A 27,270-nucleotide genomic window follows, 5' to 3' on the forward strand; every position below is an offset into this window, starting at 1 on the left:
AACAATGTCTAGTTGGGTTAGAAACAGAAATATGGCTACAGTGGATACCAATAAATGTTACTCCATTGAAACAATTTAATTTTTTTTTTGGAAAAGCAAAAGAAGCAGAGTTCAATATCATTGAAAACCATATTTACGATGGAAACACTTTATTTCAGGGAAACAATTTAGTTGCATAGGAAGCAAATTCTCTTATAGATCGAAATGCGATTTTGCTTCTTTGGAAACAAAATGAATAGTGAAAACCAGAGTTTTGTTTGATAAAAATATACTCCCTGTAGTAGCCGCTAATACTTGTCACCGACTTAGGAAATATATAGGATAAAGTATGTTAGATTCATCACAGACGATTGTGTCAAAGCCTCCACACTACCGCACTTTACTCACTCGATCTCTCCTAATGATCCACACAACTTTGCTTTTTTTTTTTCCACTGCCCAAGCTCTCTTCAACCTTACGACAAACTTCAGATTGGAATGGGGCAAATTTATCGAACACTCTACTATTTCTCTCCAGCCACAAGCACCGAGCCACTAACACAACCAGAGTGGCAAACTCTTTACACCGTCTGTTAGGAATGACATCCGACAAAGTACTCCACCATTCTGCAATCGATGTGTTGGCTACAGGAGTGAAACGATGCATCCTAAAGGGCAGCAAGATGGAGTACCAAACCTGACGGGAGAAAGAGCATTGCGGCGTTAGATGATTTGCAGTCTCCTCCTCTTGGCAGCAGAGAGGATGCTCCGAGGGGTGATGCAATCCCTTGCTCGCTAATCTATCCACAGTCCGCAGCCTGTTTCGAATCGCAAACCACCGGTGCAGCTTACGCAGTAAAAGGTGAAGCAACAATTCTTCGTATTATGAAGCAAAATTAAATTGAAACGGAAATAAACTCGACTGGAAATAAATTTCTTCACATGGAAGCAAAGTTTCTTCACATTGGGCTATCAGTTAGTTCTGGCGTGAATCAAGGGAGTAGTTATTACTGTAGGAAATAAACTTCCATTAGTAGAACCACTGCATGCAAAAAAAATTGGAGCACTTTTCGCTCGCCAATCACAAGCCGGGATGAAAGCAATCGTGTGATGCAACAGAAGTCCCATAGGATGCTGCGGGAGGAGGCGGGCGGCGCTGGACGAGGGAAGGATAGGCACAATAGGGCTGGCGGTGGCTCGCTCCGGGAGATGAGAGAGGAGGAACAGGAGAAAGGCAGAGAGTGTGTTCAGTTGGGAGGCCTCAGCAGGCGAGTCATCAACCAGCATTACAGCTTAGAGTAAATATGCAATGTGTTTAGTAAATGTACTACCTCATGCTAGGCAATGTTCGCTAATGGGACACCCATATCAAACACTGTTAAGATGATACATAAGTATATAACAAATGCAACAAATGCAAAAGAAATGGATATATGCATGCCATATGCAAAAAGACTGCCGTAAGCAGTTAGACATCACAGTTAGGATGATTAGAACACACACAAATTCCTCATCGACCATTCTGGCTACTTCGAACCAAAGTACTACTTGGAACTGAACTGATCGATCACATCCTGTCAATGCGAATGTCGAGAGTCACCGCCTTGGACGCCCCTAACCTACCCAGATACGCAGGCGGCACTGTCAAGAAAGATGGCAGATCCTCCACCACGACATCGCCTGGCCTGGTGCTGCTCGTCACCGCCTCCATCTTCCACTTGATTCTGCCTGCTGCTCTGCTCGGCAGTGCCGGACCGTTCACCCAAAGCTTGACCGCGTACGATGGCGATGCACCTGCCCTGATGCACACCGCCGACACGACCATGGCTGTCCCGAGCGCGCCCACCATGAGGAGGAACACACTGTCATCCCCTTCCCCGTGGAGCAGGAATAGTGGCTTCGACGCCAGGAGCCGGTGCACTTTGCCATAGTTGACCGTGTGCACCGGCATGGAGTGCAGGGCAGCAAGGTGGCCGAGGAGCAGCTGTGGGGGGCCAATGAAGCCACAGCCAGCCTCCATGCAATAGCAGGGCGCATGGGAGCACGCGCTCTCATGGTCATCAAGCTCGTGGTAGGGGACAGAGCTCTTGCAGCCGTCATGGGAACATTCTACCATGGCCGACGAGACGATGTTATCCATAATGGGGCACGGGCTGAAGCCACTGCCGTGCTCGCACATCTGGCACTGCTCGCCAGGGAGCTCGGTGACGCATCTGCCGCAAGCTAAATGCCTGCCAATGCACTGTTGCAATAAAAAAAAAAGCCCAAAGCAAAACATATGTATCAATAACTGCCTTCCTCTGACTTCAGCAGTTCAGGGGAATCGAATATGTTGAAGAATGACACCTGGAAAACAGGACGCTTTAAAGGGGAGGAGCAGACGGTGCAATTGAGCACATTGAAGTCCAAAGCCGCAACTCCTCGGGCTCGCTTAGCTTGGCCACTGCTGGGCTGATCCATGCTCACCTTCTTGGCGCTCCAATCGCCTGCATTCTCCATCGGCGATGTGGAACCCCTGTTCATCCCCTTGGGGTTATCTGGAGAAACATGCACCTGTGAAGTTATAATGGAATTAGCAACACAGCAGATATTTCTTCAGCAAAATTCATAGAATGTGGCAAGGAATGTGAAGCGTCAACAAACTTGTGCAGAACACGGTTCAGAAGAAGGCCTAGAAGACTGCAGTTGCTCGCCACTTGTTGGAAAAATTATTTGGTCTGCGAAGGGGCCGGGGGCTGCAATTGTGGAAGTGTTATGCGAAGTAGAGTTTTTTCTTAAATATGCACAGAAATATAAAAGCACGTACGAGATGAAAGGTTTTTTTCATTTCATTGCCATGTACTTACCATCCATTATAAGAATCTGAATGTAGAGGTGTACAAGAATAACAAAGTAAAGCATATACAAAGACACACGAATACTCAGTTTATAGCATGTTACGTAAATATCGATCAGGACAGGTAATGTTAATTAAAGGATGAAAAAACTTGTGCAAAATCTGTTATAACATGACTATAGATAATATCATAAGTAGTGAATGTCTGGTCCATACCTGCTGATCGAGGTGATGTGCCAACTTCTACATATTCAACAATGGTCCAACTTGTTGTATTATGACTTGTGACGGGAGGGCCAAGCACTGCTGAAATGGTATGCTTGTTGTTATTCTGATCAGTGTCGGTGGTAGCAGACTTATCGGCAAAAATACAAAAGCAACATACAAAAGAAAAGTTTTTTTTATTTCTTTGCCATGTACTTTACATCCATTAATTGAGCTTCTGAAAGTAGAGTTGTATAAGAATAACAAAATAAAGCATATACAAAGACAGAAGAATACTCAGTTTACAGAATGTTATGTACATATGGATCGGGACAGGTAAATGTTAATTGATGGATGAAAACTCTTGTGCAGAACCTGTTATAACCTGACAACAGATAATATTATAAACAGTGAGTTTCTGGTTCATACCTGCTGATATAGGTAACGTGCCAAGCTCTGCCGAAACGGGATGCCTGTTTTTATTCTGATCGGAGTCAGCGGTACCAAACGTATCAGACAAAGCATCAGTATTTGTAACACATTTTCCATCTTCGACAATGTTATCTTTTGGCCAGTTATCAAGCACAGCAGCATAGATTGACTCTTCTGGACGACGTACCTATTCGAATCACAACACACATAAAGTTAATTGCAGTAATATTATGTGCAACTTAAGGAAAATAAGAATACTTCTGGAAAATTCCACTTAAATGTAATTTCATAGAAGTAATAAACTTGACCGGACATTAGTTTGGCAAATAAGTGTTAGACCAGCAAGGTGGACAAGTCATTGCATTGTTCAATGGACGCATGTGTGGTATAACCTACAGGACTGTTAATGCCTCTAGAGCATGGCATTATTTTAAAACAAGGCATATGTTCACATAATAATGAATAGGGTTTGCATTCGTATTTTACAGTTTGCTTAAAGAAGTTAGTGCACAAGTCATTACCATCAGGCTAGTGAAGGGATGTGAAACAACCCAATTGATATGCTCTGTAGTTACAACACCCAAGCGTGGAAAACCAACTGGTACTTCAAATGCATCATGTTTCACAAAATCAATGAATATGACCTGCATAGCGATGACAAGAAATGAAATAAATTTATGGATAAACAAGCTAAATCGGCACATTCCAACAATTTGTTAGACCAAATAATAATTAATGTCGAGAAGTGTGGTGGTTCTTACGCTCAGTATGTGGACACAACCCTTTATAGAAACAAAAGTTGCCTTGGATTTTTTGAATTTCTTGATTCCTTTGAAGAGGTAGGTAGCAACAAAATTGCACCAATCCATCTCTTTGAGTTTATCAACCTGTCTAACAGCTCCGAGTAACTTTCTGTTGACACCCACGGACGTGCTCGGTGCTAGATAAATTCCGAGTATCCCCATCATGAATGCTATACAGAACGGTTCTTTGTCAGTTATGCTGCACATTCCATTCGCCACCTCCCAAGCGTTCTTCACTCTGCCATTACAAGTATACTCATCCATTAGAGCCTTGTCAATATGTAGACCCTCTACAACTTGGATAGGGCCTGAAGGGATTCCAAGGACACTCTTCACAAGTGGCCTTACTGGAATCGATATGCCACCTTCGAACTCAAGAGACTCAGTGTCACAATTAAACTTATCAACCAACCATAGGGTAAGAGCCCTATTCATCTTAAATTCTGCCATGGACAAGAAGCTCCCAAACCCAATTTCTCTGACATAACCTTTCTGCTCAACATTCTCAGTGATAAGCTTCATTATTGGTGGAAGGAGCTGAGGTGAACATTTGTAAATGATGATTTCGGCCTACAAGGTAAGAGGTGGATTAAAATGAGTTTGATTTAAATACAACTTGAAGTGTCCAATCAATGGTGGGGATTCCAGCATTATACCGTCCTGGACTTGGCAGATCTAATTGGTGGATTACCAGTATCCATGACATTGTGCCCCTTTTTCCTCTCACTGGGATTATCACACGGAGCAGGCTTCGCAGGCATGACAGTGCCAAGCTCTCCTGAAACGCGATGTTTGTTGTTATTCTGATTGGTGTCGGTGGTTGCAGGCGTATCAGTTAGAGAATTTGTTTCAGAATCAACACATTTTCCATCTTTGGCAATGTTATCTTTTGCAATACTATCAAGCACGGCAGCATAGACTGACTCTTCTGGACGACGTACCTACTTGAATCACAACACACATAAGGTTAATTGTAGCTACATTATATGCACCTTAAGGAAAATAAGAGTACTTTTGAAATATTCCGCTCAAATGTAATTTCTTAGAAGTAATAAACTTGACCGGACATTAGTTTGGCAAAGAAATGTAGATCAGCAAGTTAGACAAGCCATTGCATTGTCAAACGAATGCATGCGTGTTACAACTTACAACTGTCAATGCCTATAGAGTACCCTATGATTTTAAAATAAGGCATATGTTCACATAATAATTTATAGGAATCGCAATCATATTTTCAAAGCAATAGTATATTCCAGATTGCTTAAAGAACTTAGTGGAGGAGACATTACCATCAAGCTAGTGAAGGGATGTGAGACAACCCATTTGATATGTTTTTTAGTGACAACACCCAAGCGCGGAAAACCAACTGGTACTTCAAATGCAGCATCTTTCACAAAGTCGATGAATATGACCTGCATTGCGAAATTGAAATAAATTTATGGATAAACAAGCTAAGTCAGAACATTCCAACAATTTGCTAGACCACCATAATAACTCAATTCCAGAAGTGTGGTCAGAATGATTCTTACGCTCAGTATGTGGACACAGCCCTTTATAGTAACACAAGTTGTGTTGGATTCTTTGAATTCCTTGATTCCTTTGAAGAGGTAGGTAGCAACGAAATTGCACCAGTCCATCTCTTTGAGTTTATCAACCTGCTTAACAGCTCCCAGAAAAGCCCTGTTGACGGTCTGAGATGTATTTGGCGCTAGATAAATTCCGAGTATCGCCATCATGAATGCTATACAGAACGGTTCCTTGTCAGTTATGCTGGACATTTCATTTGCCACATCCTTGGCAGCCTTTGCTCTAGTATTTACAGTATACTGGTCCTTCAGAGCGTCGTCAACGTCTAGACCCTCTACAACTTGGATAGGGCCCGAAGGGATTCCAAGGACACTCTTCACAAGTGGCCTTATCAGAATCGATATGCCACCATCAAACTCAAGAGCCTCGGTGTCACAATTGAACTTATCAACCAACCACAGGTTAAGAGCCTTGTTCATCTCAAGTTCTCCCATGGACAAGAAGCTCTCAAACCCAATTTCTCTGACATAACCTTTCTGCTCATCATTTTCAACAATAAGCTTCATGATTGGCAAGATGAGGTGAGGTGAACATCTGCAATCGATCTACAGCGTATGAGGTGGATTAAAATGAGTCTGATAGAAATACAACATGAACTGAATAAATTATCCTATTGATGGTGGGGATTCCGGCATTATACCCTCCTGGACTTGGCAGATCTACTTGGTCCATAATCAATATCCATGGTATTGTCCCGCTTCCTGCTCCCACTGCGTTCAGCACACGGAGCAGGCTCCGGAGGCATGTCCGTCAAACTGTTAATCTTGAAAGATAGACACAATTAGTGGAGCAAGCAAAGCCAAAAAAAAATCAGAGCTTTATAAACTACTCCGGAGAAAACTCGTGTCAAAGCATACAAAAACGGTTTGCTTGCAAAGATGATTCAATTTGACTGTTAATGATCCAACAGAGTGCATAAAAGATGACAAAAATATATAGAAATGGTAGCACGGGGATACAAAGATAGTAATAAATCAATGGCTAACATGAATTCGATGACAAATTCGTTAAATCAGTGAATCAATTCAATTGGACAGTCGGTTTGGGAAGAGTAGACATTACCCAGCCACTGGGGCTTTCCTTGCTGCTGGGGCAGGATAGAAGGGGAGGGGAGGCGGAGCCGCAGCCGAACCGGGGAACAGAAGCTCGCGGTCGCGGAGACGGAGACGGAGGAGGCGCGGGGCGAGCCGACCTCGGTCGTGCGGAGGTGGAGCAGTGCACGGAGGAGGCGGGGCGGGCCGAGGCGGCACGGCAGCAGCGGCGGACAAGAACGGTGCCTGGCCTCCAGAGACGAGCCGACGCGGAACGGCGGCAGCACAACAAAGTAACGGGGCGCGGCGGAGAAGTACGGCGCGATGTGGGGGGACGGGGACCAGGTGGGCGGCACGCCGGCGACGATGGCGTGGCGGCGCGCACGTCCAGCCGGCAGCCGCAACGAGCAGCGACACAGGCAGTGGGTACTCGGGTTTGCTCGATCTAAAAAAAAAAGTAGGGCTCGTTCGCTCGATGTCCAAAAAAAAAAGAAGGGTTCGCTCGTTCGATTGCTCGCCTCGTCGTTCGTCTGGGTACAAAGCCCAATAAAATGTCTTTAGCGTTAGCTTCGTGCGTTCTTTTGCCCCGACCACTGTCTTTTGCACGTGTTGGAAAAATGTTCTAAACCACACGAGCTGGGCATCGGGCTCGGGGACGGTAGCTAGGGCGGAGAAGAAGGGTCCATAAGGAGTGCAACGATTGCAGTGAATAGAGGAAAAGGTGGACTACAAAAATCTTGTGGAGAATGTGAATCAGCACATACCGGAGAGGGATCCCGGATTCCCGGTGCTGCTTGCCACATCGGTGCTCTTCCGGGCCACCTGCTCTACCTAGGCCTGGCCCCGAGGGGGGGGGGGGGGGCGGCCGCCCCAGGCCCCCAAACCCAAGTGGGCCCAAGGTCCCGGCTAGCTAAGTTATATATCTGCCGACACACATACTGTCGCATCCCTCTTCCTTCTTCTGGTCCAGTGGTCCCAACCCAAGGCGCTCGATAAAAAAGAGCTTCGACAAGAGGAGAGTGGTGGGGGAGGGGGAGAGAGGAATGACCATGACAAATTCTTGTATCTCTCTCACTACTATCACGCCATTGCTAACAACTAGTAATGGCGCACCACATGGTGCGCCGCTGCGCACCACATGGGCGCCGCTACTAGTTATTTCGTGCACCACTGATATTTTCTGTAGGTGCGCCACTAGTAAGAGGTATGATGCGCCATTGAGGAGATGCCGGATAAAAAAAATATACCCTACCCAACGACATGGTTCCTCAATCATATAATACACATTTTATTTTGGGGCACGGTTCCTCAATCATATAATACACTATATATTCAATAGAGAACATAAACAAAGATGATACTCCACTTATTACTTTCGTCTTGTCTCCTGCGGCTAATAGAAGAGCATATCGAGCTCCTCCCTTGCCCTAAAGCTTTTCCTGTCAAACAAAGCAAGAAAGCAGAGCCACCATCTGCTCCACCGTAGCATCCTTCAAAGTACCACTGAACATCATCATCTGGGCTGATCTCACATGCCACTTTGCCCTTCACTTCCACTACACCCTCACATTTAAGATGGACCTACAAAAACAAAGAGACACAGTTGTTTAACCATGGACTTAATCATTATTGGTCAATATGAACTATATCTAGTCTGTATTTAGTGAAAACAAACTATCCATACATTTTAAATTGGTACAAAAAATTGTCTAACCTTATATTTCAGATATGTAATGGTGACTAAAATTGTATGCTTGCAGAAAATAAGCCCATATAAATCATTGTTACCGAGCATTTATTTAATGGACACTTCTTCTCTACCTTATCCTTATAGTATCAGCTTTGCCAACCAAACACTAAGCAAATAGAAATAGAATACCATTGTCACCATGAAGCAAATAGGCACACAATTTTTTTAATAGAAAATGAGGGCTGCTGCTATTTTATATTAGCATAACTAAATGTTTCGGCAAATGAAAGTTCAGAGAACAAAATAAATTTGTGAAAGCATGATACTTACCATAGTATCACTATAATACGCGATCGGTTTAATGAATTCTGGACAGAAGAAAAAAAATTCAATAGAAATAACTTTAGACCTCTTAATATAACAGGTAAAAGCCATTGGGTAAAATTAGGGTGATAAGGACATGTCTTGCAGAACTTAGTGTTTTTTAATTATCAAGAAGTATATATTATGCATTACCTAGAGCTCTAACAACGGAAAAATAATATGCTAACTCGACGATGGTTTTCTGATCTGCAACCACGTGGCACGCCTGGCCCCTGACATGTGCCACGTCGGCTGGCCATCGTGCTGCCACGGCACTCTTGGCAGATCCGCTGAGTCCCCACTGCCTGTGTCGCTGCTCGTCGTCGGCTTCGGCTTGCCGGCCCCTGGTCCATCTCCCCCCCGCCGCGCACGACCGAGGCCGGCTCGCCCTGGGACGCTGCTTTCTTCGGCGCCTGCGCCTCCTACATCCGCCCGACCGCGACCTGCTGTTCCCCGGTTCGGCTGCGGCTGCGGCTCCCCTCCCCTTCTATCCTGCCCCAGCGCCAAGAAAGCCCCAAGGGCTAGGTAATGTCTATTCCTCTCACGCCGACTGTCAAATTGAATTAATGAGTAATTGATTTTACGAATTTGTTATCCATTGATTTGTTACTCCGTGCAACCATCTTTGTATCCCCATGCAACCATTTCTATAATTTTTTGTCACCTCTTATGCACTCTGTTCCATCATTAATAGTTGAGTTGAAATTATATGTTCATCTTTGCAAGCAAACCAATTTTTTATGCTTTAACATGGTTTTTTCGGAGTAGTTTATAAGCTCTACTTTTTTTTTTTTTGGCTTTGCTTGCTCGAATCCTGAATCTGCCACTGATTGTGTTATCTTTCAAGATTAACAGTTCGACGGTCATGCCTCCGGCTCCTGCTCGGCGTGCTAATCGCAGTGGGAGCAAGAAGTGGGACAGTACCATGGACAGTGGTTATCGACCAAGTAAATCTCCCAGCTCCAGGAGGGTATAATTCTGAAATCCCCACCATCAATATGATAATTTATTCAGTTCACGTTGTATCTCAGTCAAACTCATCTTAATCCACCTCATACCCTGTAGATTGATTGCAGATGTTCACCTCACCTTCTTTCGGCAATCATGAAGCTTATCGTTGAAAATGATGAGCAGAAAGGTTACGTCACAGAAATTGGGTTTGGGAGCTTCTTGTCCATGGGAGAATTTGAGATGAATAAGGCTCTTACCCTGTGGTTGATTGATAAGTTTAATTGTGACAGTGAGGCTCTTGAGTTTGAAGGTGGCATATCGATCCCGGTAAGACCACTCGTGAAGAGTGTCCTTGGAATCCCTTCAGGCCCTATCCAAGTTGTAGAGGACCTAGATGTTGACGACTCTCTGTACTCTCAGTATACTTCTAATAGCAGAGCAAAGTATGGGAAGGATGTGGCAAATGAACTGTGCTGCATAACTGACAAGGAACCGTTCTGTATAGCATTCATGATGACGATACTTGGAATTTATCTAGCACCAAATACATCTGGTGCCGTCAACAGGGCCTTACTGGGAGCTGTTAAGCAGGTTGATAAACTCAAAGAGATGGACTGGTGCAATTTCGTTGCTACCTACCTCTTCGAAGAAATCAACGAATTCAAAGAATCCAACACAACTTTTGTTACTATAAAGGGTTGTGTCCACATACTGAGCGTAAGAGTCATTCTGACAACACTTCTGAAATTTAATCATGATTTGGTCTAGCAAATTGTTGGAATGTGCTGATTCAGCTTGCTTATCCATAAATCTATTCCAATTCTTGTCATTCCAATGCAGATCATATTCATCGATTTTGTGAAAGATGCTGCATTTGAAGTACCAGTTGGTTTTCCACGCTTGGGTGTTGTCACTACAGAACATATGAAATGGGTCGTTTCACATCCCTTCACTAGCCTGTTGGTAATGATTCATGCACTAACTTACTTAAGCAATTTGTAATGTACTATTCCTTTGAAAATACGATTGCAAATCCTCTTCATTATTATGTGAACATATGCCTTGTTTTAAAATAATGGCGTACTCTACAGGCATTAACAGTCCTGTAAGTTGTAACACACATGCATCCATTGAACAATGCAATGACTTCTCCACCCAGCTGGTCTAACACTTATTTGCCAAACTAATGTCTGGTCAAGTTTATTACCTCTAAGAAATTACATGTGAGCGGAATATATCAAAAGTACTTTTATTTCCCTTAAGGTGCATATAATGTAGCTACAGTTAACCTTATGCGTGCTGTGATTCAAATAGGTACGTCGTCCAGAAGAGTCAGTCTATGCTGCCGTGCTTGATAGCATGCCAAAAGATAACATTGTCAAAGATGCGAAATGTGTTGATTCTGAAACAAAATCTGATGCCCTGTCTGATAAGTCTGCTAGCAGCAACACCGATCAGAATAACAACAAGCATCCCATTTCAGCAGAGCTTGGCACTGCCATCACAAGTCCCAGTACAACAAGCTGGGCCATTGGTGAACATGTAGAGTTAGGCACATTCGCTCGATCAGCAGGTACGAACCGGACACTGACTACTAATAACATTATCAATAGTCAGGTTATAACAGATTTTGCACAAACATTTTCGTCCTTCAATCAGAATTACTTGCCCTGATCGATATGTACGTAACATGATATAAACTAAGTATTCTTGTGTCTTTGTATATGCTCTATTTAGTTACTCTTGTACAACTCTACATTCAGATGCTCATTAATGGATGGTAGTACATGGCAATGAAATGAACAAAAAACCTTTCATCTCGTACGTTACTTTTATACTTTTGTGTATATGTCAGATAAAACTCTACTTTGCATATGTGTAACACTTCCACAATTGCAGCGCCTGGCTCCTTCTCAGAACACATAAGTTTTCCAACAAGTGGCGAGCAACTGCAGTCTTCTAGGCCTTGTTCTGAACCGTGTTCTGCACAAGTTTGTTGATGCTTCACATTCGTCACCACATTCTATGAATTTTGCTGAAAAAATATCTGCGGTGTTGCTAATTCCATTATAACTTTGCAGGTGCATGTTTCTCCACATGGCCCTGAGGGGATGAACCGGTGTTCCACATCGCCGGCGGAGAATGCTGGCAATCGGTGCGCCAAGAAAGCAAGGGTGGATCGGCCCAGCAGTGTCCAAGCTAAGCGAGCCCAAGGAGTTGCAATTCTGGACTTTAGTGTGCTCAATTGCACCCTCTGCTCCTGCCCTTTAAAACGTCCTGTTTTCCAGGTTTATTTCTCCAACATGTTCCATTCCCCTGAATTCCTGAAGCCTGAGGAAGGCAGTTATTGATACATATGTGTTGCTTTGGGTTTAATTTTTTTTGCAACAGTGCATTGGCAGGCATTTAGCTTGCGGCATATGTCTCACCAAGTGCCCCGGTGAGCAGTGCCAGATGTGCGAGCATGGCGGTGGCTTCATCCCATGCCCCATTATGGACGACATCGTTTCGTTGGCCATGGTAGAATGTTCCCACGACAGCTGCAAGAGCTCCATTCCCTACCACGAGCTTGACAACCACGAGAGCGCGTGCCCCCATGCACCCTGCTATTGCACGGAGCCCGGCTGTGGTTTCGCTGGCCCACCGCAGGTGCTACTCGGCCACCTCGCCGCCTTGCACTTTGTGCCGATGTTGACGGTCAAGTATGGCAAAGTGCACCGGCTCCGGGTGTCGGAGCCTCGATTCCTGCTTCACGGGGAAGGGGACGATAGCGCATTCCTCCTCACCGTGGGCGTGCTTGGCACAGCCATGGTCGTGTCGGCTGTGTGCATCAGGGCAGGTGCGGCGCCGCTGCCCCGGTACGCAGTCAAGCTTTGGGTGAACGGTCCTCCACCGCCGAGCAGCGCGGCAGGCAAAATCAAGTGGGAGCTGGAGACGGTGATGAGCAGCACCAGGCCTGGCGAGGTGGTGGTGGAGGAGCTGCCGTCTTTCTTGACGGTGCCGCCTGCGTATCTGGTTGGGTCAGGGGCGTCCAAGGAGGTGACTCTGGCCATTTGCATTGACAAGATGTGATCGATCAGTTGAGTAGGAAGTCTTACTCTAGTGCAACTAGTACTTGACATACAGGAGCTTGTAGCAATAACATCATGGTATATGTCAACACCCGGATTTTTAAGTCCAGATGCCTGTTATGCCATACATCGCAATCCCAGGAATATTGTTGTTGCGAGACATAACAGTTGAATATCATAAGTCATCATTCATTACATATCATAGTCGTCTTACAAATAGATCACATGATCCAATAATACAATAATAGTTGAACTATTGTTTCAACACACATCACAAATACATAGCGGAAGCGTAAAGATAAGGGACTCTCTAGTCCACAGGCCAACGCTTGACGTCAGGAGTAGTCCTAGTTGTCGTAGACGTCCTGCTGTCCATCCTCTTCATACTGCTGTTCCTCTTCATAGTCTGGCCATTTGAATAGCCAGGGACAAAGCCGTGAGTACTTCAAAGTACTCGCAAACTAATACTAATGTAAGTACTAATATTTCTAGTAAGGGGGATGCTAAGCTCTAGTTTCTTTTGCATAAAGCCAATTTTAGTTCACAAACATTTTAGTAAACAACTCTTCATGTGCTAACTAACTCAAGTAGGGACATTAGTGTCATCCCCACAACTCAGTTGTGTTTTCAAGTCACCAATTCAATTTCAAATCACAAGTCACCCTTCACATGTCACATTTTTGAAAAGTTCTGATGACGGAACAGTATGGCCTTTCCAACCGTCCATAACCGTGGACGCGGCTATTCGAATAGTTCTACACTCTGCAGAGGTCGTACACTTGTGCCACAACATTTGCAATAATCCGTCAGGGTTAACCGGCCCTGATTTATCACACTCCGTGTGCGGACTACCAACCATAACCTTTCACTTACATACCCTAGTATAGGCATCTCTCCCCATGAGCTTGGCCTCCCGAGTGAAGACAAACTGTCGGCTCGGGAACTGCACAGGGCTTGGGCCGGACATTCACCTCATATTCACGTCATATCACATCATTTCATATCTCTTGGGAGGCAGCCCTTGGCATAACCCCGATGACGCTTGTTTAGAGGGAACCCATACTAAGATATATAAACTGCTAGTTAAGCCCTACCCATATCAGGTACTGTGGGGGTACTTGTAAAATTGGAATGGTATCGCATCCGAACCCAACCATCAGTTTTGGTAAAATTCACCAAGTCATTCACAAGTCATGCTCACCTTCAAAATCTTTCAATAGAATGACTCATCATTCCAAGGTTTTCAAAGTCATTTCACACACATAAATTCCCATCTAGCATAGCCAATTTCAATTTAGCACTAGCATCTAGGTATGAGGGGTGCTAAGTAATTTACTTTGCTTCTAGACTAACTTGGATACTCTTGTACTAATCCAATACTAATCCAGTGAATCATGAATCAAAAGGTACTTTGATAAAACAAAAGTAAATAAAGCTTGTAAGGTAAAACTGGGACATAGGATCATAAGCATAAATTAAAGGGAGTAATGCCTTGCTCATGGTGAGCTTTGCACTTTGCAAGAGTATTATCTTGCAACAATAGAACTTGCAAAGGTGTTAGCTTGCAAGAGTATAGCTTGCCTTGGTGGTTGAGGTGATCAAAGTGGTCTTCTTCTCCTTGAAAGTAGACTTCCTCCTCCTCTTGATACTCCTCGGTACTAGCGTCTAAAATACGAAATACGGGGTACAATCACCAAACAATTCATTGGCTATTCTAAAGATCACATGTATTCACACAAACTATTCTATTCACACAATTAATACAATTTGGTGCATTGGTGGTCTTGCTTGAGGAGAAATAATTTCCTCTCATTTCATATGTACAAGATAGTTTCCATATAGTTCTTGAGGCATAATTTCCTCTCATTGGATCTTCTTTAAGATTTAATTTCTCAAACAATTACTCATGAATTCAGGTTGTCCTAAGTCAACCATTCAGCATCATCATTTGAGAAAATGATTTAAATGAGGTAGAGTACCTCATACTATTTAACACTTCTACAAATGATTTAAAATCTCCAAGTATTTCATATGAGAGCATTTGACCAGGGGTCCAAACTTCATATGAAAGTACATGGGACAAGATTTAAATGAAGTGAAACACTTCATATGCTTTACACAAATTAAACTAGCATCACACATTACTATTAAGTGGGTAGATGTGTTGTTTTTCTTATTTAAGAAAAATAATTTCCTATTATACTAATTAAGGTGTTACTTTTAATTACTTAGAGAAATAATTTCCTCTCATTATCTTATTAAGATTTAATTTCTCTTATGAATAAGATATGACCTAGATTGACCAAAATCAACCACTTCATACTTATCATCTGAGAATATGATTTAAATGAGGTTCCATACCTCATGCAATTTAATACTAACATGGTAGTGATTTAATATCACCAAATAACTCAATATGAGATTTATAGACCATGGTCACTACCTCATGTTGAATTACTTGAGACCCAGATTTAAATGAGAGGAATACCTCTCATATGATTTAACACATAGTTGTAACTAAGTTAACAACTACTATTGAGGTGAGTTAATATCATCAACAATTCATATGAGACATATATGACCAGAGTATCTACCTCATTTTGAATTGTTCATGACAAGATTTAAATGAGAGAGAAACTCCCAAGTGATTTATTAATAGTTTTGGACAATATCTTTGACTAGAAATAGCCACATAGTCCTTTAATTAAGCTAGGCCATGATCATTCAAAGTAAGCATGGCATATTGTTGCAGAAACAATTAGTGTAAGTCAAAAGTGAGCTATGAGAGTTGGAATTACTTAAATAACTATTTTGGTTGATTTTTAATAATTATTTGAAGTGGTAGGAGTCTCTGACTTGTTATTTTTGTCACATTAATTCTACACAAGATTTGGAAGTGGGACCAGTGGGGTTTTGTAGACATTTTCAGTAGCTTTTCAACCATATAAAGTTTGATAAATTTGGCCAAGCCAAACAGATTCTATTGAATTTCAAACACAGGGTCAGTATTGCATTTGTTTGAATTGAATTAAATCAAATTTGACTAGACGGGCTGGCGGGAAAGAAATTGGGCCGAATCAGTTTGAAACGCAGCAAAGAAGAGTTGGGCCGGCCCAGCTAACGCTGCGGGCCAGCTGACAGCAGGCCCCACCCGTCAGCGGGTGACTCACCCGAATCGGTACGCTGCGATGCGCGCCGTTGGATCAGAAGCAGATCGGGCGGTGCGGGAGCGTCGTCTTCGTCGGGGGAGATGCTTGCTGGAGCGGCGGAGGTAGGGGGTCGGCGGCCGGGTGGAGCTCCGGCGAGGGGTGGCGACGGTGCAGGGAGGAGGTTGTCGTCGACGGCGAGTGCGCCGGGTACCGGTGGCGAGGCCGGAGGTGGCTCTGAATCGACGCCGGCGAGATGAGGTATCGGCGGGCTCCGGCGGCTAAATTGGGGAGCTCCGGTGATGAATCGAGAAGGGGAAGTGGTCGAGGAGGGTGAGGGAAGAGTGGGGAGGCTGCCGGTGTGCTTGGATGGGCTGAGGGGAGCTTGGTATTTATAGAGGGGCGAGTGTGCTGCGAGGCGCGGGCGAGGTCAATGGCGAGGTCGTCGTTCCAGGGCGACGAAGGAGCGAGGAAGGTGCGCAGGAGGTAGGCGACGTCACGGCGGTCCTTGGGGCCTTAATGGCGCGGTACGCCGAGGCGTACGACGGTCGGGCGAGGGTGGTACTCGTCGCGGCCGTGGCGGGCGCGTTCGTCCTCTCCGGCGGCCGTGGTCGCCAAGGCATGACGTCGGCGTGTCCGGCGAGCTCCGCGTGGCGAGGAGGGTACCATGGCGCGCGGGCTTGGTCGGGGTACGGCGGAGTACGGCGAGCGACGCGTGGCCAGTGACGTCCGCGGCGTGTGCTGGCGCGACGTCATCGGCATCCTGGGCGATTCCGGGCGCGCGATTTCCGGCGACCGTCGGCGTTGTCCGTGGCAATGGAGATGCTAGGCGTGGCCGGGGAGGTGAGGTGGTGCGTTTGGACATGGTGGCCGTGGCCGAGAAGAAGAAAGGGAGGGGTGGCTCGACATGGTGTCCATGGCCGGCATGGCCATGTCCATGCCATGCTAGGCTTGCTCTCCTAGGGTTCCTATGTTGCTTTTAGGGAGAGAGGGAACCAGGGAACCAAATGAAGTGATTTGGGGCAGTAGGGTTTGGGTAGATCACTATTTCAATTAGTGTTTGCTTTATTCCATAATTGCTTATTTCAATTTCTTACCATTTTTGATGGAATTCATATGGTTGCAAAAATTGGAAAGGGTGTAATTGGTTGAGTTGTAATTGACCAGAGACAACTATGTGTGGTGGTGGAATTTTAAAAATCAAAGAACTGCAAGATTTGACAAGGTGAGATTGTTGCACATAATAAAAAGTCTCAACTTTGCATGAGCATAATTTGTGATCCAAAATGAATTTGGCATGATGGTCTTTACAAAAGTTGTTCATCTTGATGTACTCTTAGATGACATGCAAAGAATTGAGGAAGTTTAGTTTGAAAATCTTGAGATACAAGGGCTCAAAGTAGTGACCAGATTATAAAAGACAGATCTGACCATTATTGTATGTGAGCCCAATTTGAGTTTTAAATTCATTTGAATTGTGTATTTTTGATTCCAAAAGTTGTGATAAGTGTTTAATAACATTATTCAACTAATGGTGAAGACCAAAAATGGTCTAGGTCAAAGATTTAGAAAAATGGCATAAACCATATGTGAGGGTTTTGTGATTTTCTACTTCTTATTCTTTTATTTTCCTTTGCTTCATTTTGACAAGAGTGAGGTGTATTTGGTGTTAGATTAAGTTGGGTAAAAGGTTCACACCATTTTAGGACAAGGTGAGTGACTAGGTCAAGTTTTATTATTTTGGCTAATTGCCACATATGCCTCTATGCATAAGATGGATTTTATTTTGATTCCCACTTAAATTGGTTGGTCAGTACCTGGTTGAGTGTGTTGAGGTATTTCCAATCATCTACACAAGGTAAGCAAACCAAGTTTTAGTTTTTATAAAAAGTAGCCATGCATATGTCCCTTTTTCTTATTTAAGATCACCTCTTCTTATTTTGGTTTTTCAAAGATTTGTGACAAGAGAGATGAGGTCTAGGGTTTAGTGGGGTTCACAATGGTTCACCACCATTTAGCAAAAATAATAAAGGTAGGGTTCAAGATTTACCTATTAGGGCTATATGTCTATATATGTCTTTTTCTTTATTTTGGTTTCTCCAAAATAGATCCATTTGTATTTGAGAAGATCAAGGTTTAAGGTTTTTTCTTATTTGATTTCTTTCTCTTTTATTTTATTGGGTTTGTGATCTTCACTTGATTACTTTAGGGTTTTAGGGTTTATCACATAACCATAACAACACTCATCATGGCAAAACACAAATACTAGGTATGAGCACTATGCATAGCACTCAAAGTAAGAAAAGTTTTTGTTGGTTCTCATTTTTGGAAAAAGGAAATTCATTTTCTCTTTGTTTTGAAATTTGGGGTGTTACAAACCCTTCCCCCTTAAACAAATCTCGTCCCGAGATTTTAAGAAAAGTTAGGTTCCTAAGAGAGATTGAGCATTTTAGTAACAGGAAGACATACTTGGCATGGTCTGAGGTGCTTCCTGAGCTTCAGTGGCATTCATGTGGTAGAAACGGCCGTTGTTGTTGTTCTGGTTCCTTCTACCGGCGAAGCGGCGCTGTTGCTGAGCAGGTGCTGCGGTATTGCCGGCAATCTTGGCGAGTCTCTTAGGGCACTCATTGGAGTAGTGGCCCACAACTCCACATTCATAGCAGTTTACAGTTGACTTGTCTTTCGGGGTGACGGGGATGGCATGGCTTCCAGTCCTCGGGCCAGTGTTGGTGTTGTTGTTGGTCCCATTTTTGCTGTTGGGGTTGTTGTTGTTGTGGTGGCTGTTGTTGTTGTTACCTCCAGGCTTCGGGGGTCCTCCGTTGTTGCTGGTGTAGTTGGGGCGATAACTACGAGCGGGGGCTTATTGTGTCTTCGGGTGAATCCTCCGGAGGAGTTGTTGCGGTACTTCGGGTATGGTGGGGTCCACTCGGTTCATCATCCTGCGCTTGCGGTTCTCATTGGCCCGATGCAGCTTTCCTTCCATCCGTATGGCTGAGTCCACTAGGGCTTCTAAGTCAGCGAACGGAATGTTCACTAACACAGTTTGCATCTCGTCGTGCAATCCGTTCAGAAATCTCTCCTTCCTTTTCTCGTTGGTGTCGGTCTCGTCCGGAGCGTACCTTGACAGGGTAAGAAACCTGTCGCGGTATTCTACCACAGACATTCTGCCTTGCTTGAGTTCGCGGAACTCGTCTCTCATCATCTTGATCAGTCCTTGGGGCACATGGTACTTGCTAAACTTCAGCTTGAAGTCTTCCCAGGTCATCATCTGTCCAGCATTCATTGCGCGGGCGCTGGTCCACCAGGCTCGTGCAGGTCCTGACAGGTAGTGGGTGGCGAACAGTACTTTCTCTGTGGTTTCAACTTGTGCAACTTCGAGGTTGTTCTCCATTGTCTGGATCCAGTCATCAGCATCGAGGGGCTCTTCAGTCTTGCTGAAAATAGGTGGGTTGGTGTTTTGAAAGTTCTTCAGTTTTGACCCAGGGTGGTCGTGGTTTCCATGGCCATTGTTGTTCTGAGCAATCAGCTGCAGGTGCAGCAATGTTGGCCTGGCGTTCAGCTCTCTCGGCTTCTCGGTCGGCCATCATCATCTCTAGCATCTGCATCATGACGTCTTGGGTGGCGCTGCGGGTTGGTGGGGCCATCTGAGTATCGGAGTAGATGATAAGATAAGAGGGAAATTTCTACGGTTTGTTTGAATTAAAGTTTCACGAGTTCAAAACTTGAAAATTGAGTAGTGTTGTGGGGGTAAAAACCAACAACACTTTTTCATTCATACCAAACATCACACATTACAAATCTAACACACCGTTGGTTTGAAGAACCATTCATTCGCTCTACGATACAAGGGGATCCTGATACAACTCACACCTACTTAAGTGCTGGGATGATAATACTCTTCCGGGTGGATTCTTCGTCTTTACGGGTGATGTGCTTGGCGAGAGGCGAGGGCGTTGTCCAAATCCCTGCGGGTTTTGTACAGCCTGAAGTCCTGGTGTGTTACATAGTGGTTCCTCTCCTTGTGCGGGGGCATGGTCATCGGTCTTCCCATGGAGTCATGTCTTGGGTAGTAGATGAAACGAGTGTTCTTGATCTTGTCCTCATTTTGTCCACACAGACGGAAAATTGCTTCTTGCATAGCTCTGACTAGTCCTTCCTCCCAAGTGTTTCCCGTTATCGAAAACCGGATGGTTTCCCATACCGGGGCTCCAAGCTTCCTTCGTAGATCAGTAGAAACGTCCCACCGAGGTGGTTCTCCGGAGTGGTTGTTGAGGGGTATTCCGAAGAACTCGGGGTACGGGTGTCCTAGATATTCCACTAGTTGCTTCAAATCCTTTTCGAACCTTAGGTCGCCTCCGGAACCAAGCTGGTAGAACTCCCATTGGTACTTCATCTGTGAGTAATTAGGATAAGTAAGTTAAAGAAGTAATCAAGTGTGCAAAATTTTAGGTAGGCTTGCAAAGAAAGTGGAGTATAGATTTCTCATTTTTGAAAAATATCTTAAGGATAAGAGTAAGAACAAGTTTTTACAAATATTCACTTCATTGGTTTTTGAAACTAAGCTTTTCGGACGTCCATTCTAACTAGGGTCTCCTAAGGTCAAACAATGGCTCGATACCAACTTGTCAACACCCGGATTTTTAAGTCCGGATGCTCGTTATGCCATACATCGCAATCCCGGGAATATTGTTGTTGCGAGACATAACGGTTGAATATCATAAGTCATCATTCATTACATATCATAGTCGTCTTACAAATAGATCACATGATCCAATATTACAATAATAGTTGAACTATTGTTTCAACACACATCACAAATACATAGCGGAAGCGTAAAGATAAGGGACTCTCTAGTCCACGAGGCCAACGCTTGACGTCGGGAGTAGTCCTAGTTGTCGTAGACGTCCTGCTGTCCATCCTCTTCATACTCGCTTGTTCCTCTTCATAGTCCGGCCATTTGAATAGCCGGGGACAAAGCCGTGAGTACTTCAAAGTACTCGCAAACTAATACTAATGTAAGTACTAATATTTCTAGTAAGGGGGATGCTAAGCTCTAGTTTCTTTTGCATAAAGCCAATTTTAGTTCACAAACATTTTAGTAAACAACTCTTCATGTGCTAACTAACTCAAGTAGGGACATTAGTGTCATCCCCACAACTCAGTTGTGTTTTCAAGTCACCAATTCAATTTCAAATCACAAGTCACCCTTCACATGTCACATTTTTGAAAAGTTCGATGACGGAACAGGTATGGCCTTTCCAACCGTCCATAACCGTGGACGCGGCTATTCGAATAGTTCTACACTCTGCGGAGGTCGTACACTTGTGCCACAACATTTGCAATAATCCGTCGGGGTTAATCGGCCCTGATTTATCACACTCCGTGTGCGGACTACCAACCATAACCTTTCACTTACATACCCTAGTATAGGCATCTCTCCCCATGAGCTTGGCCTCCCGGTGAAGACAAACCGTCGGCTCGGGAACCGCACGAGGCTTGGGCCGGACATTCACCTCATATTCACGTCATATCACATCATTTCATATCTCTTGGGAGGCAGCCCTTGGCATAACCCCGATGACGCTTGTTTAGAGGGAACCCATACTAAGATATATAAACTTCTAGTTAAGCCCTACCCATATCGAGTATTGTGGGGGTACTTGTAAAATTGGAATGGTATCGCATCCGAACCCAACCATCGGTTTTGGTAAAATTCACCAAGTCATTCACAAGTCATATTCACCTTCAAAATCTTTCAATAGAATGACTCATCATTCCAAGGTTTTCAAAGTCATTTCACACACACAAATTCCCATCTAGCATAGCCAATTTCAATTTAGCACTAGCATCTAGGTATGAGGGGTGCTAAGTAATTTACTTTGCTTCTAGACTAACTTGGATACTCTTGTACTAATCCAATACTAACCCAGTGAATCATGAATCAAAAGGTACTTTGATAAAACAAAAGTAAATAAAGCTTGTAAGGTAAAAGCTGGGACATAGGATCATAAGCATAAATTAAAGTGGAGTAATGCCTTGCTCATGGTGAGCTTTGCACTTTGCAAGAGTATTATCTTGCAACAATAGAACTTGCAAAGGTGTTAGCTTGCAAGAGTATAGCTTGCCTTGGTGGTTGAGGTGATCAAAGTGGTCTTCTTCTCCTTGAAAGTAGACTTCCTCCTCCTCTTGATACTCCTCGGTACTAGCGTCTAAAATACGAAATACGGGGTACAATCACCAAACAATTCATTGGCTATTCTAAAGATCACATGTATTCACACAAACTATTCTATTCACACAATTAATACAATTTGGTGCATTGGTGGTCTTGCTTGAGGAGAAATAATTTCCTCTCATTTCATATGTACATGATAGTTTCCATATAGTTCTTGAGGCATAATTTCCTCTCATTGAATCTTCTTTAAGATTTAATTTCTCAAACAATTACTCATGAATTCAGGTTGTCCTAAGTCAACCATTCATCATCATCATTTGAGAAAATGATTTAAATGAGGTAGAGTACCTCATACTATTTAACACTTCTACAAATGATTTAAAATCTCCAAGTATTTCATATGAGAGCATTTGACCAGGGGTCCAAACTTCATATGAAAGTACATGGGACAAGATTTAAATGAAGTGAAACACTTCATATGCTTTACACAAATTAAACTAGCATCACACATTACTATTAAGTGGGTAGATGTGTTGTTTTTCTTATTTAAGAAAAATAATTTCCTATTATACTAATTAAGGTGTTACTTTTAATTACTTAGAGAAATAATTTCCTCTCATTATCTTATTAAGATTTAATTTCTCTTATGAATAAGATATGACCTAGATTGACCAAAGTCAACCACTTCATACTTATCATCTGAGAATATGATTTAAATGAGGTTCCATACCTCATGCAATTTAATACTAACATGGTAGTGATTTAATATCACCAAATAACTCAATATGAGATTTATAGACCATGGTCACTACCTCATGTTGAATTACTTGAGACCCGATTTAAATGAGAGGAATACCTCTCATATGATTTAACACATAGTTGTAACTAAGTTAACAACTACTATTGAGGTGAGTTAATATCATCAACAATTCATATGAGACATATATGACCAGAGTATCTACCTCATTTTGAATTGTTCATGAAAAGATTTAAATGAGAGAGAAACTCCCAAGTGATTTATTAATAGTTTTGGACAATATCTTTGACTAGAAATAGCCACATAGTCCTTTAATTAAGCTAGGCCATGATCATTCAAAGTAAGCATGGCATATTGTTGCAGAAACAATTAGTGTAAGTCAAAAGTGAGCTATGAGAGTTGGAATTACTTAAATAACTATTTTGGTTGATTTTTAATAATTATTTGAAGTGGTAGGAGTCTCTGACTTGTTATTTTTGTCACATTAATTCTACACAAGATTTGGAAGTGGGACCAGTGGGGTTTTGTAGATCATTTTCAGTAGCTTTTCAACCATATAAAGTTTGATAAATTTGGCCAAGCCAAACAGATTCTATTGAATTTCAAACACAGGGTCGTATTGCATTTGTTTGAATTGAATTAAATCAAATTTGACTAGACGGGCTGGCGGGAAAGAAATTGGGCCGAATCAGTTTGAAACGCAGCAAAGAAGAGTTGGGCCGGCCCAGCTAACGCTGCGGGCCAGCTGACAGCAGGCCCCACCCGTCAGCGGGTGACTCACCCGAATCGGTACGCTGCGATGCGCGCCGTTGGATCGAGCGGATCGGGCGGTGCAGGAGCGTCGTCTTCGTCGGGGGAGATGCTTGCTCGGAGCGGCGGAGGTAGGGGGTCGGCGGCCGGGTGGAGCTCCGGCGAGGGGTGGCGACGGTGCGAGGAGGAGGTTGTCGTCGACGGCGAGTGCGGCCGGTACCGGTGGCGAGGCCGGAGGTGGCCTGAATCGACGCCGGCGAGATGAGGTACTGGCGGGCTCCGGCGGCTAAATTGGGGAGCTCCGGTGATGAATCGAGAAGGGGAAGTGGTCGAGGAGGGTGAGGGAAGAGTGGGGAGGCTGCTGGTGTGCTTGGATGGCTGAGGGGAGCTTGGTATTTATAGAGGGGCGAGTGTGCTGCGAGGCGCGGGCGAGGTCAATGGCGAGGTCGTCGTTCCAGGGCGACGAAGGAGCGAGGAAGGTGCGCAGGAGGTAGGCGACGTCACGGCGGTCCTTGGGGCCTTAATGGCGCGGTACGCCGAGGCGTACGACGGTCGGGCGAGGGTGGTACCGTCGCGGCCGTGGCGGGCGCGTTCGTCCTCTCCGGCGGCCGTGGTCGCCAAGGCATGACGTCGGCGTGTCCGGCGAGCTCCGCGTGGCGAGGAGGGTACCATGGCGCGCGGGCTTGGTCGGGGTACGGCGGAGTACGGCGAGCGACGCGTGGCCAGTGACGTCCGCGGCGTGTACTGGCGCGACGTCATCGGCATCCTGGGCGATTCTGGGCGCGCGATTTCCGGCGACTGTCGGCGTTGTCCGTGGCAATGGAGATGCTAGGCGTGGCCAGGGAGGTGAGGTGGTGCGTTTGGACATGGTGGCCGTGGCCAGAGAAGAAGAAAGGGAGGGGTGGCTCGACATGGTGTCCATGGCCGGCATGGCCATGTCCATGCCATGCTAGGCTTGCTCTCCTAGGGTTCCTATGTTGCTTTTAGGGAGAGAGGGAACCAGGGAACCAAATGAAGTGATTTGGGGCAGTAGGGTTTGGGTAGATCACTATTTCAATTAGTGTTTGCTTTATTCCATAATTGCTTATTTCAATTTCTTACCATTTTTGATGGAATTCATATGGTTGCAAAAATTGGAAAGGGTGTAATTGGTTGAGTTGTAATTTACCAGAGACAACTATGTGTGGTGGTGGAATTTTAAAAATCAAAGAACTGCAAGATTTGACAAGGTGAGATTGTTGCACATAATAAAAAGTCTCAACTTTGCATGAGCATAATTTGTGATCCAAAATGAATTTGGCATGATGGTCTTTACAAAAGTTGTTCATCTTGATGTACTCTTAGATGACATGCAAAGAATTGAGGAAGTTTAGTTTGAAAATCTTGAGATACAAGGGCTCAAAGTAGTGACCAGATTATAAAAGACAGATCTGACCATTATTGTATGTGAGCCCAATTTGAGTTTTAAATTCATTTGAATTGTGTATTTTTGATTCCAAAAGTTGTGATAAGTGTTTAATAACATTATTCAACTAATGGTGAAGACCAAAAATGGTCTAGGTCAAAGATTTAGAAAAATGGCATAAACCATATGTGAGGGTTTTGTGATTTTCTACTTCTTATTCTTTTATTTTCCTTTGCTTCATTTTGACAAGAGTGAGGTGTATTTGGTGTTAGATTAAGTTGGGTAAAAGGTTCACACCATTTTAGGACAAGGTGAGTGACTAGGTCAAGTTTTATTATTTTGGCTAATTGCCACATATGCCTCTATGCATAAGATGGATTTTATTTTGATTCCCACTTAAATTGGTTGGTCAGTACCTGGTTGAGTGTGTTGAGGTATTTCCAATCATCTACACAAGGTAAGCAAACCAAGTTTTAGTTTTTATAAAAAGTAGCCATGCATATGTCCCTTTTTCTTATTTAAGATCACCTCTTCTTATTTTGGTTTTTCAAAGATTTGTGACAAGAGAGATGAGGTCTAGGGTTTAGTGGGGTTCACAATGGTTCACCACCATTTAGCAAAAATAATAAAGGTAGGGTTCAAGATTTACCTATTAGGGCTATATGTCTATATATGTCTTTTTCTTTATTTTGGTTTCTCCAAAATAGATCCATTTGTATTTGAGAAGATCAAGGTTTAAGGTTTTTTCTTATTTGATTTCTTTCTCTTTTATTTTATTGGGTTTGTGATCTTCACTTGATTACTTTAGGGTTTTAGGGTTTATCACATAACCATAACAACACTCATCATGGCAAAACACAAATACTAGGTATGAGCACTATGCATAGCACTCAAAGTAAGAAAAGTTTTTGTTGGTTCTCATTTTTGGAAAAAGGAAATTCATTTTCTCTTTGTTTTGAAATTTGGGGTGTTACAGTATATCTGGTGGGTTTGACGTAGGAAGACACATGGCGAGGATGTGCCACCAATGGCAAGGTGTGCCATGCCCATCCGAGCCCTGGTTGCTAATCATTCTAAGGCTGCCTCAGAAATGACATGCAAAAGGCACGGTTGGTTTAAGCCACGGTTGGGGTTTGTTAAACTGAATGTGGATGCAGCGTTTAATTCTGAATATCAAACATGGGCAGCTGGAGCTATCATTCGAATCCGTTCAGGGCACTTTCTAATGGCTGCAAGCCTGTTCATACCTCACGTATCATCTCATCTGTAGATTTGGGTCTTGAATTAGCAAATTTGGGAGGATGGCATGCAGTCAAAGCCGAATCTGATGCCATGGAAGTGATGCGCTGGCCAGAAGAGAATACGGAGTGAATATGCAGACTGTGTAACAAACGGACTCAGCTTCAGTAACTTGGTGAAGCTAGTCTCAGTGACTTAGCCTCTTTCTCCATATCGGACATACATAGATAGCACTAGATTTAAACTAAAACATTAAAACTACTCAGGAAAAATTGAAAAAATTACTCCATCTGATTCAAATTAATTGGCTCCACCTTATTTAGATACGGATGCATGTAGTCTAACTTAACTACATACGAATCTAGACAAAGTGTAGTCTAACTTAACTAGACACATACAAATCTAGACAAAGTGGAGTCAACTAATATGAATCGAAGGGAGGGAGTACAGTAAATCGTAAATTTTTCTTTGTATATTCTATGAAATTTGCATACCATTTGGACGAGTGGTTTAGGAATAAATATCTTTTTAAGATAAAAATTATAAAGCTATTCATTTACAAACAACTGATTCAAATGGGATAAAACTTTCACAGAACTTCTTGTCAGTGCATTTCCGAATACTTGGATTTTTTAAATATTTTCCGAGCAGTTAATTTTTTTTGTTCAAATCTAAAGAAATCGCATACGTTCAATCAAAAATGAAGGGTGGAGGAGGAGGCTAAATCACTGATACTTAGCTTCACCAAGTCACTCAAGATGAGTCCGCAACAAGTATGGGTATGATAAGGAAGCTTGAATTCGATCATTGTCCTCCGAAGGCAAACATAGCAGCTCATTTAATAGTTAGAAA

At 43.6% G+C, this 27,270-nt stretch overlaps 3 protein-coding genes across 6 annotated transcripts in view; 1 reads left to right on the forward strand and 2 right to left on the reverse strand.

The window, feature by feature from the left end:
• Positions 1–7,006, reverse strand: part of LOC124659837 — a 13,126-nt gene extending 6,120 nt beyond the window's left edge. For 2 of the 4 annotated variants that reach the window (XM_047197657.1, XM_047197659.1), the window contains exon 1: positions 6,903–7,006. The gene's annotated coding sequence lies outside the window, so the exon portion shown is untranslated. The remainder of the gene's footprint in view (positions 1–6,902) is intronic. The other 2 variants (XM_047197658.1, XM_047197656.1) reach the window with 1 other exon arrangement.
• Positions 1,378–6,142, reverse strand: LOC124659840. The gene is made up of 10 exons (XM_047197661.1): positions 5,783–6,142; positions 5,543–5,665; positions 4,910–5,194; positions 4,212–4,823; positions 3,972–4,094; positions 3,456–3,637; positions 3,043–3,098; positions 2,622–2,749; positions 2,325–2,543; positions 1,378–2,220 (listed from the first exon to the last, which is right to left on the reverse strand). The coding sequence occupies exons 1-10, from the start codon at positions 6,029–6,031 to the stop codon at positions 1,546–1,548; spliced, it is 2,652 nt and encodes an 883-aa protein (XP_047053617.1). The 5' UTR covers positions 6,032–6,142; the 3' UTR covers positions 1,378–1,545.
• A 2,977-nt stretch (positions 7,007–9,983) lies between the features above and the next one.
• LOC124659838 lies at positions 9,984–26,431 on the forward strand. Its single transcript, XM_047197660.1, has 7 exons — positions 9,984–10,592; positions 10,716–10,838; positions 11,190–11,448; positions 11,775–11,866; positions 11,957–12,163; positions 12,267–13,030; positions 26,161–26,431. Exons 1-6 carry the CDS (start codon positions 10,029–10,031, stop codon positions 12,945–12,947), a joined length of 1,926 nt encoding a protein of 641 aa, XP_047053616.1. The 5' UTR covers positions 9,984–10,028; the 3' UTR covers positions 12,948–13,030; positions 26,161–26,431.
• Positions 26,432–27,270: the final 839 nt, after the last annotated feature.

This window comes from Lolium rigidum, chromosome 6, assembly GCF_022539505.1.
Source record: "Lolium rigidum isolate FL_2022 chromosome 6, APGP_CSIRO_Lrig_0.1, whole genome shotgun sequence".
Taxonomy (NCBI): Eukaryota; Viridiplantae; Streptophyta; class Magnoliopsida; order Poales; family Poaceae; genus Lolium; species Lolium rigidum.

Bases quoted from the DNA above. Each gene is read 5' to 3' on its own strand.
- LOC124659838 (XM_047197660.1), top strand. From the start codon at position 10,029: ATGAAGCTTATCGTTGAAAATGATGAGCAGAAAGGTTACGTCACAGAA. The intron at 10,593-10,715 runs GTAAGAGTCATT...ATTCCAATGCAG, and splicing joins GTTGTGTCCACATACTGAGC to ATCATATTCATCGATTTTGT. The intron at 10,839-11,189 runs GTAATGATTCAT...TGATTCAAATAG, and splicing joins ATCCCTTCACTAGCCTGTTG to GTACGTCGTCCAGAAGAGTC.
- LOC124659840 (XM_047197661.1), bottom strand. From the start codon at position 6,031: ATGTCCAGCATAACTGACAAGGAACCGTTCTGTATAGCATTCATGATG. The intron at 5,666-5,782 runs GTAAGAATCATT...TTCGCAATGCAG, and splicing joins GCTGTGTCCACATACTGAGC to GTCATATTCATCGACTTTGT. The intron at 3,638-3,971 runs GTAATGACTTGT...TGATTCGAATAG, and splicing joins ATCCCTTCACTAGCCTGATG to GTACGTCGTCCAGAAGAGTC.